The sequence below is a fragment of the Bos indicus x Bos taurus genome, chromosome 19, assembly GCF_003369695.1.
Source record: "Bos indicus x Bos taurus breed Angus x Brahman F1 hybrid chromosome 19, Bos_hybrid_MaternalHap_v2.0, whole genome shotgun sequence".
NCBI lineage: Eukaryota > Metazoa > Chordata > Mammalia > Artiodactyla > Bovidae > Bos > Bos indicus x Bos taurus.
Genome location: NC_040094.1, coordinates 43,979,008 through 43,989,317, shown reverse-complemented (window position 1 = coordinate 43,989,317; position 10,310 = coordinate 43,979,008). Strand labels below are relative to the sequence as shown.

The 10,310-nt window shown below is 52.3% G+C and overlaps 1 protein-coding gene across 2 annotated transcripts; it reads right to left on the bottom strand.

Annotated features, from left to right (window-relative positions):
- Positions 1–2,959: 2,959 nt before the first annotated feature.
- Positions 2,960–10,142, bottom strand: AOC3 (amine oxidase, copper containing 3). 2 transcript variants are annotated; one of them, XR_003506696.1, is made up of 4 exons: positions 8,121–10,142; positions 6,354–6,639; positions 5,722–5,901; positions 2,960–4,779 (listed from the first exon to the last, which is right to left on the bottom strand). XR_003506696.1 is itself a non-coding variant. In XM_027516947.1 (4 exons), the coding sequence occupies exons 1-4, from the start codon at positions 9,718–9,720 to the stop codon at positions 4,504–4,506; spliced, it is 2,292 nt and encodes a 763-aa protein (XP_027372748.1). In that variant the 5' UTR covers positions 9,721–10,142; the 3' UTR covers positions 2,967–4,503. The 2 variants fall into 2 exon arrangements, 1 of the variants encoding a protein (XP_027372748.1); XM_027516947.1 differs by having other exon boundaries at positions 2,967–4,779; positions 5,722–5,851.
- Positions 10,143–10,310: the final 168 nt, after the last annotated feature.

The window sequence follows — 10,310 nt, the reverse complement described above, 5'->3', positions numbered from 1 at the left end:
CCAGTGGAACCGCTCTGGATGCCCTGGTCACTGTACTCTGATCTGCACCCCAGGGGTACAGCTCCAGCTTCAATGCTGAGAGAGCACCGAGTGTGTCAAAGACAGAAGTGAGGACAGCGACAGGAGGCAAAGGGTCAGATGAGGCCAGTGACCTCCAGGACAGAGAAGAAGTGAGGAATCTGAGCAATGTGGCCGGGGGTGTTGGCAGGACATGGTGTCTGATTGGGTGGGTGTGTGAGAAAGGATACAGACTCTTTGGTGACACAAGGATACCAGGTCTCCATTGGGTGACTTGGGAGGGTGAGGGGCCTTCTCCAGAAGAAGGACCTACAAGAAGAGCAGCAAGTTGAAGGAGGATTCCAACAAGCTTGAGGTGAGGTTCCTGTGGGAAGCCTGATCATAGATGCCCAGAAAAAAGGCCATTGGGTCTATAGGTTTCAAGGGCCAGAGGACAGCCTCTAGGCTAGAAATAGAGATTTGTGTCAAACAATAAAAGGTAGTCACTGGCTCAGATGATAAAGAACCTGCCTGCGATATGGGAGACCTAGGTTTGATCCCTGGGTTGGGAAGATTCTCCAGAGAAAGAAATGACCACCCACTCCAGTATTCTTGCCTGGAGAATTCCATGGATAGAGGAGTCTGGCGGGCTACAGTCGATGGGGTGGCCAAGAGTTGACACAACTGAGCGACTAATGCACAGAGATAGGAAGCCTGAGATCACCCAGAGAGGACTCTGCAGAGGGGAGAGAGGAGAGCAGGGCCAGAGTCCAGAAGATGCCCATGTGTGGGGCTGAGCAGGTTGGTGGGCATGGTAAAGGCAAAGGAGCCGGCATAAGAGGCTGAGAAGCAGCCAGCAAGCCCTCGGAGGGGTCAGAATGGGAGGAGGTCATGACAGGCGAGTTTTCAGTGGGGACTAATCAGAGAGGACCAATGCCTCCCAGAAGTCCAGAAAGTGATGGCTGGAAGGGACTGTGATTCGATTCTGCATCAGCACTTGGAAGAGCGGGATAAGGAGGGACTGGGTGGGAAAGGGAAGCTGGAGGTGGGAAAAGGAGAGCTGTCCTTGAAAGAAGGCATCCGAGAAGCACAAGCTGAGGGAAGACCTTGTCCTGGAGAGTCAGGGTCCTGGCAGAGACTTAATGAGGTGTGAGTCAAGAGCCAGTCAAGAAGGAGAGATATAAAGTTCAGGGAGAGGGTTGGATAAATGAGAAAGAACATTTTTGGGAGCAGCTGGAGGGGTGGGTTTCCCCTTAAAACAAATAAACAGGCTGTAGAATTAATGAGCCCATTCTCACTGATATGTGCTGTGCTATGTTGATTCAGTCGTGTCTGACTCTTCTCGACCCTATGGACTGTAGTCTGCCAAGCTCCTCTGTCCTTGGGATTCTCCAGGCAAGAATACTGGAAAGGGTAGCCGATTCTCACTGATAAGTCTCATCAGAGAAGCTGTCAGCAGGACCTCATACACCTTTTTTATTTGGTTAAGGGTATCCCCTTTTCCTAAACCCACCAAGCATTGTATAAAGTATACAAGGATCTTCTACACAATTATTAGTATCTCATCACCACACAAACTACTACTGATTTTTGGCTGGGATTTTACCTTATTCAGTAACTGAACCTGCCAGGTGGTAAGTGTTCCTAAATATAGCAGTGCTCTGGGACTTCTCAGACAGTCCAGTGGGTAACATTCCCCTGTTCCCAGTGCAGGGGCCTTGGTTGGATCCCTGGTTGGGGAACTAGATCCCACATGCTGCAGCTAAGATTGAAGGTCCTTCATGCCACAACTAAGACCTAGCACAGCCGAAGAAAGGAAGAAAGAAAAATATTAGAAAACAACAATAACAACAACAACACTTAAAAAAAAAAGCTGTAAGCGGGCATCCACACACACTCACAGGCACACTCCACTTGCAAACACTCACAGCCTTGGTCTGGACATGGGACTCAAGGCAATGACTTGCAACTTATTCAACCAGGCTGGGGAAGGGGTAGACACCGCATTTCTTTCTTCCTCTTGCCTCCAGCACTGACTATTGTGCAACTGATCAGAAAAAGGAGCCAAGAGGAGGTGGAGACTACACATAAGAGTGTCATGGAGAAGTTCAATGACTCAGGTCAGAGAAAGAAGAGGCATCAAGGCAGTATCAGAACCACAGAGGCTACAGCACCCATTTTTCTCCTCCGTCTCAGTCTTTAGACCCTCATTCCCTCAGTCTCTCTCCTCTGTCACTCTGACTTTCACTTCAGGTCATGTTATAAATTCACCCACCCAGCACTGGCCCTCTCTCCTGACTGAGGGCTTTCTCCCTGTTCTTAGGAAGCTTGCTTCTGGTCAGATCACCTCCATCCACTGTTGACTCAGAAGAGAACCTGGGCTTGGAGCAGGATAGAAGGGAGCAGAAGCTTCTGTGCTCCCTGGATATGATCTCCCTCAGATTAGAAGCTGAGCAGCATGTGAATTCTGTTTCCTGTCCCTCACTGCCCAGCCCTGCCTGGGCTTCCAGCAGGTGGAAGTCACCCCTCCCCATTGCCTCTCATTCCCGCTCTTCGAAGTGAGGCAGACAGAGAAAGTGAGCAAGAGACAGCAAAAGAGATTTCTTGACATTTAACATTTTTTCCTGGAAATATACAGGCAAGAAGAGACAGAGGGGTCACCAGAGGCCACACCTATGTGCAATGCAGGAGACCCAGGTTCTATCCCTAGGTCAGGAAGATTCCCTGGAGAAAGAAAAGGCAACACACTCCAGTATTCCTACCTGGATAAGTCCATCCATAGAGGAACCTGGTAGGCTACAGGCCATGGGGTCACAAACAGCTGGCCATGATTGACTGACTAAGCACAGAGGCCACAGCCATTTCTCTGGGTCTCAAACACTTGAAAAAATTGAGTCCCTGGGCAGAGTACCCTCCCCCACCCTACCCCTTCCCAAAAGACAAGTTACTTTAAAGAATGAAGTCAGAACTTATTTAGCCCCATTTATTATTTGAATAATAATAAATGAATAGGTAATACAGTCACATAGTTCAAAATTCAAAATGTACAAAAGGATATATAGTATCAAGTCTCCCTCCCAAGTCCCTACCTCCTGTTCCTCTTCACAGAGGCAACCAGTGTTACCCGTGTCTTCTGAATATGCATCTATAAGATATGAAAATATGGATTTATATGATCCTCCCCCATGGTAGGAGGTGAAACACAAATGAAGGTGCCCATACACAATTCTGTGCATTGCCTTGCTCTTTAGAAGAATAATTTCTATAAAAAGATATAGTTTTATAGCTGCAGAGTATTTCTTTGTCAAGCTGTGTTAGAACTTACTTAACAAATTTTCTAGGGAAGCAGAGTTCTATTATGTCCGACCTTTGGACATTTGTGAAGAGACCCCGGATCCTGTAGGGACAGCCTGTGGGGGAGGCTCCACCCACAGAGGCCCTGGCTCATTTGCATGCTCACACGTAATTGGTCCGCCCCTGGCCCCATGGCATGGTGTGACTGGTCTTTCTGCTTCTCACCCTTGGCTTTCACCCAGTCACCTATGTTGGCTATTGCCAAGTTCAGAGGACCCTGGTCACACCACACACCTGGCACAAAATGACCACTCCTCATTACCACTGCACCCACAAACCACCTCAAGTGCTAACTAGAGCTGCTGCTGTCTCCATGAGCATCCTCTGCAAGAGGATGCAAGACAGGCCTATACAAACGGGCAGAAAGAACTGTGGGGAAACACCCTGCCCCTGGACTGGGGGAAGGGGCGGCTCCCAGACACAGGGAGACAGACAGGGACTGTCCTGTCAAGCTAGATGTTCCTTGCATTTTCAGACTTCCACAGGCCTAGAGTCAGGAGAGGAGACCAGAGTTGAAAAGTGAGAGCTGAGGAACATCTCCTCAGGGCTGGGATGTAAATCCCAGGTTATAAGAATAGGTAAGAACAGGAGGAGGTGAGGCAAGAAGGAAGAGGGAGAAGGAGGACCAGGATGAGAGGAAACATGGGCCAAAGAGCCCCTTCCAGCTGGACTCCTGGATTCACAAGCCTGCCAGGAACCCTGCCCACGGCCTCTAGGCATCCATCCCCAGAGAGACCTCGCTTCCTCTCCTGTCAAGTGAGGACTGGGGAGTCTCAGGAGAGACCTGGCATGGCCTAAAACCATTTGGGGAAAGCAGAAAGCAAAGACAAAAGAAAAGAAAATGAAAAACACCAAACCGAGGAGTCTTGTAGAAACGTGTAACCATGACTCCAGCCTCTCGGCTGACCGTTCCTCTCCTCTGCGACAGGAACCCAGCAGGTTGGGGTGCACAGAGCTGAGAAGCCCCTGATTCAGGCAGCATAGCTTCAGGATGATCCCAGTGAGGCAGTAAGCAAGGGAGGACGATGGAGGAGAGAGAGGACCCAGGGGTGTGAGGAGGGAGAAGAGGGCACAGGCTCCCCAGTTCCTGGCCCTTCTCCCCACACTCCCAGACCCTAGAGCCACAGTCACATATCCCATCCCAGGAAACACCTAATTGGTGAAGAAGCCCCCGTGGGAGAAGGCAGGGAGATCAGGGGCACAGGCAGGATCCTTGGGCAGACAAGCCAGGGAGTTGACCTCACAGGACCCAGCATCCTGGTGTTTTTGGAAGTAGATTGAGTCAGCAGAATTGATGGAGGGGTCCTCATCAAAGAAGTTGTAGGGTCGCAGAAAGAAGCCCACACCGTTCCCCACTGTCACCGTGTTGGGAATGTCCTCTGCATGTGGGATGTGCAGGAAACCGGCTGTCACCCAGGCCACCAAGTCCTAGTGAGGCAAGAAAGAGGGTCATGAGGCCTGGTGCTGCTAAGGACACCTCTGCCTCCCACAGGATTCACTTTGGGAGTCCACCATCACTCTCAGTTCAGTTCAGTTCAGTCACTCAGTCGTATCTGACTCTTTGCAACCCCATAAATCGAAGCACGCCAGGCCACCCTGTCCATCACCAACTCCCGAAGTTTACCCAAACTCATGTCCATCAAGTCAGTGATGCTATCCAGCCATCTCATTCTCTGTCGTCCCCTTCTCCTTTTGCCCCCAATCCCTCCCAGCATCACCATCACTCTAGAGGGCTTTAAACCTTTTTTTCATAGTAGCCCAGAAGTCAAAGCATAAAGAATCAACTTCATATTAGGAGCAACACCAGCCTCCAATGTCCCAGCCTGCAAGTGCCATCTCTGACATTTCCCATCACATTGCCATCAGCCAACCCATCCCAAGAGAAATGATGACAACCACAGGCTACTTTAGCACTTCCCCTGACTCTGGGAGAGTTCCCAAACTGTAACTGAAGGAAGGAAAATGGAGGAGAGTATATCAGGTTTGGGTGGCAGAAAAGTTCAGCATTTGGAAATTAATCCTTTAGTGGTGAAGACAGAAATGGAGAAGTTTTAGGTATAAGAGATGTGGTCTTCCCTGGTCATTCCAGCCCTTCTGAATCCTGGGGCCCTTAAAGGACTCAGTCCACAAGCAGAGACTGAGAGAGCTGCTGCCTCTTGAGGAGAGGCTGGAACCTCAGCCAGGGTCTGCAGATGAACTCCCAGCTTAGGAAGTTTCCCCCCACAAATAGTGAGCAGATCCACAAAAGCACAGAAGCAGGAGTCAGCTCAGCCCTTCAGCTGATCACGGGCTTTCAGGCCCCCCGCCAAGGGAAGCTGGGGCTGATCTCTGTGCCTCCCACCCCTCCCTCTTCTCCCACAGTCAGCTGACCTTTCCAGCAATGGTCTCATTGTTGATGAAGTCAGCAAAGTCCACAGTGGGAGTCCAGGGGTCATTCTGATTGAAGACGCTGGAGCTGCTGGGCTCTGTCTCCTTCCTCTGGGTCACGGCCAGCTGGTACCTAGAGATGTTCTGGTCAGGGGTCCATGGTCACCGTCCCTGTCCTGCTGCCTGATCATCATGGAAGGGAGCTGAGCCCATGGACCTCAGCTTCCCAGCTCATCCACACCCTCACCGTGATGTCACCCTAGTGTGCAGCTGGCTTCCTGTACATCCCACATCCCACCTGGTGGTTGGCCAACATTTTTTTTTTAAAGATACAGTGCTTGGCTGATCTTTTTCTTTGTGTTTCTTTTCTTTTTGACCTGAGCCCAACATCTTTTCATGTCCTTTTCCTGTTGATCCCTTTGGATTTCACAGCATCAGAAAAACAGGAAAGACTTATCTGCCTGGGCCTTAGCCTTCCAAGGGAACCATGTGTCTACTGTAGGCCTTTTGATAACCAGGAAATGTTTTGTGCTCTTACCTCACCTCGTGTAGATCTTGAACTGGGTTCCCAGTTGCCCCTCCCAACATGCGCTTCTCATCTCATCCACCCACCTCCAACAATACACACCACCCACCTCCCCCAGCTGATGGCTCTCTCTGTGGAGCTGTTCTGGGGCATCGGCCCCCCAGCAAAGCTGACCGTCTGGATGCGATAGCCGCGAGGGTGCCCCCACTTGTTGCTCTGCTTGCTGGCCAGGTACAGGTAGCGAGGGGAGGCCCCTCCCAGGGGGAAGGCGGCCTGCTCCTCAGTCTCCAGCTGCTTCCGGGTCACCTGCAGCCTCTGTATCTGGTGCTCAGGGCTCCAGGGTACCGTTGTGGGGACAAAAGCCATGTCCTCAGCCCAGACCCAGTTCTCCAGTCCTGGAGGGGTGAGAGGATGAGGAAGGGCTGGTCAGGCAGCTGCGCCACCCCACGGACTCTGCCTGCACCTGGCTTCAGAGTAGGGGCCAAAGAGACCAGACTCACTGTGTCCCCTGCTTCCCTCCCCTCATCCCAGGATCTCCACATCTTTCAGCCAAAGCTGGTGACCTCTGAAATATTTCTTTGAGCATTTCACTCCTTCCTTGTTTCACACTTATTAGTGAAGACACCTGTGCTCAGTGCTGGGGACACTCTGATGAATGCAACCTTACCCTTCTGCTCTCACAGAAGTCCGAGGAAAGCCAAGCCCTAAAGAGCCTACAGTGTGAGAGGAGCACATTCAACATTCACAGTTAGAGGAACCCAGGTACAGGCAGGAAGAGAGGCAGTTCTGGTCCACGTTTCAGCTTGGCCTTAAGGATGTCACCATCTGAGATGGCATGGCAAAGTATTCAAGGCTGGAGCAAAAGAGGAGCAAAAGCAAAGAAGCCCAATTGTCACCTATTGTGTGTGTTTCCAGGGACACAGAGGGTGAGGGTGTGGCTAAAACAGCAAAGGGAAGCATCTGGAAGGCAGGTGGCAGCTGCCCTCTGAAGGGACAGGCCTGGCTGGTCCTTTTGCAGTTGGGAATCCATTAGTGACGGGGAAACTGGGAAGTGTGTGAGGGAGCAGGCTGTCCTGGGCTGGTAGGTCCCTCTGAGCACAGGGTGAACCCTGGAGTCGAAGTAGCAGAGAGAGGCCTAGCGCCCAGCAGGGACAACAGGAAGGCCAGGCGACGGGTTGGAGATATTCAGCAGCAGAACAGAAAGAAAAATCTGGTGATGAAATCAATGTGGGGAACAACAGTGAAATGTCATGGACTCCTAAATATCCCATTACCTTGGCTCTCTGTGACCACCAACTCCAGAAACTTTTTGGAATATTCCACAGTATCCTCTCTACCCTTCACATTTAAATGTATTGTGCCCAGAAATGAAAACTCAAGGAGGAGGAGGGCCCACCTGCCAAGGAAATGTGCTCCTGGGGATATCCAGAGCTGGCATACATGTGCCAGGGACTCAGCAGAATGCACCCAGATCTTCCCCAACACCAGCACTGCAGGCAGACACAGAGAAGCCAAAAAACAAATGTCTGCCTCACTCAAGTTGGGCCCGTATAGGTGCCAGGGAGGGAGGAGGGCAAAGAGGACCCTTAGCCTGGATACTGTCTCTTCTCTAAGCTGAGCTTTTTCCCAAGATTTTCTGATGAGGTCATGTGGATGGAGTCTGGCATCTCTGTACCCAGCCACAGATCCCTGTACCCTAAGATCACAGGGAAATTCAACAGTCAACTCTCTCCCATCCAGCTAAGAGAAAGCATGAAACTCCAAAACCGCATACCCACATCTTCCTTTCCTGGGAAACCTCCATCAAACCCAAAGCAAATAGTGACAACTCCTCAACCCCCTGTACAAAATCAATGCCTCTGCCAGCATGTCTTACCTCCCACATCCAGATCCACCTTGTAGTGGGCACTGTGGGTGTGGACGGTGCCCAGTGTATTCTCCCGAACCTGGTTTCCGTATTTTTGGGCAGTACCAAAGAAGAATGCTGAGCTGATATAGCCCGTGGCATGGAATTTGACTTCTATGGCCCCATTGGGGTGAAAGACCATATCCCACACATAGTCATAGTTGAGCAAGGTTGACACAGATCTGAAGACCAGCACTGTCTCCACAACGCCCCCAAAATACTGGGAAATAAAATCTGAGTGGTGTCGCCTCAGGGGCAGGCCCTTGTTCTGCTCAAACACACAAAAGGCATCATGTAGGGTCCTGGGGGCTTGAGACTCCAGAAGGAAGTGCCAGTCCACATAGGTGGCCAGATAGGGGCAGTCCACCCCTCGGGTCAGGGGCGTGGCGAACTTGCCCATGCCAAAGCAGCCATCCATATAGCGAGTGAGCATTGCTGCTGGGGTATTCCCACCATAAATAGCCACGGCCTCTTGCAGGCTGATCTCATAAGCCAGTCGTTCTCCTTGGAATCGAATGTCAAAGATCCTAGGACCACTGAAAGCTCCGAGGCCAAAGGAGAAAGTCCACAATGAGGAGGTCACTCGACTGCCCTGGACACTGAAGCGGGTGCCCTGAGGATGGAACTGCAGAGGTGGAGTTGGACCCGGGGGCACCTGGGACTTCAGGGACCAGGACCCACCTGTGCCATTGTTTGGGATCACCACCACATTCACCCGGCCAGCCTCAAACTGCTCCTCCAGCTGGGCCAGACTTTCATAGTAGCGGCCTTGAAAGAACACCTTCTGGATGGTCCACTGGGCAGGGTCCAGAGCCTTGTGATCTACCAGCAGCTCTAACCCCACAGGGTGCAGATAGTACCCAGCCCCTGAGATGTTGTAGTAGAGGCCAAACCAGGTGGCCCGGTCACCTGATTGCAAACCGCGGGGGGCTGTGGTCATGGTCACCAGGTTCCCTCCTCCTTGTTTGTAGGAGCAGCAGTGGTGCAGGACACCAACAGCCTGGGGCAGCTCTCTGTTGAAGATCATCTGGTCTATGTCCAGGTACTCTCGGAGAAGCACGGGGCGTCGGTAATAGGGCAGGGGGCCCCCATGACGCTCCACGGTCACATCCCGCATGTAGGAGGGCTGGGGCAGCGGCCCCACCACCAGCTCAGTCACATTGGGCTGGGGTTGTCCACCAAAGAAGACGATGGCCAGTGCCTCCCGGGCAGGTGGGGGGCTCCTCCTGTCCAGGTGGGCCAGGGCTGCAGCCTTGGGGGGCAGCTGCAGCTCTACCGAGAAGATGCAGTTGTCAGAGGGTCGGGCCTGGGCTGCATCCACCAGGTCTGGCCCCAGCTTCTGGGTCAGGAAGCTCATCACAGCTGTCAGCTCTTCTCGGCTCAGGTCTGCAAACAGCTGGTTCTGGCCAGGGTGTGTCCAGGGCTGGACACTGGGGGTTCCGGAGGGGCAGTAGTGAGGTTGGCTGGCTTCACCCCCATCTCCTCCCCTGCCAGCTATTAAGACACACACCAAGGCAAAGATGGTGATGACAGCCAGAGCAAGGAGCACCAGGGTGGTCTTCTGGTTCATGGTCCCGTGATTACAGAGACAGAGGATCGAACCAAACTGGAAACGTGTTCTCAGGCCAGCAGAAGAGGGTCTCTTTTGGCCCCTGTATTGAGGGTTCCTGGACTCTGGCTGAGGTTTTCAGTATTCCGATGCAAAGGAAACAGAAGGTGGGGAGAGCATGGGAAGGCTGGGGGCGGGGTGGGGCGGCTGGGGCGGGGCTAAGGCAGGGCCCCAGCGATTTCCACAGCCCTTACATGGCTTTGTCTTCCAGACTCCCAATTCAGATTCTGCTCTCTGGGTCAAGGGAGCTCTGGTGTACGGGGAAGGGGTGGTGGGGATTTCAAAATAATGCAGCTAACCAGAATGAGCACAGAAATGCATAGAAATGTCAGAGGGGGGCAGCCCCTTGTCCCCCTCAACCCCTCTTCTTTCCCTAGCCCTCACTTTCCCAGGGCCAGATGTTTCCTTTCCTGCAACTGGAACTACTGTCCTCCTTCCAAGAATACCCCCCACCCCCCTTCTTCAGTTTCCCAAGCAGCATTTCTTGGCCAGGTCTGTCCCCCTTGCCCCCTCTCCTCCCTGGCTAATTTCCCTGGCCAGAATCCCTAATA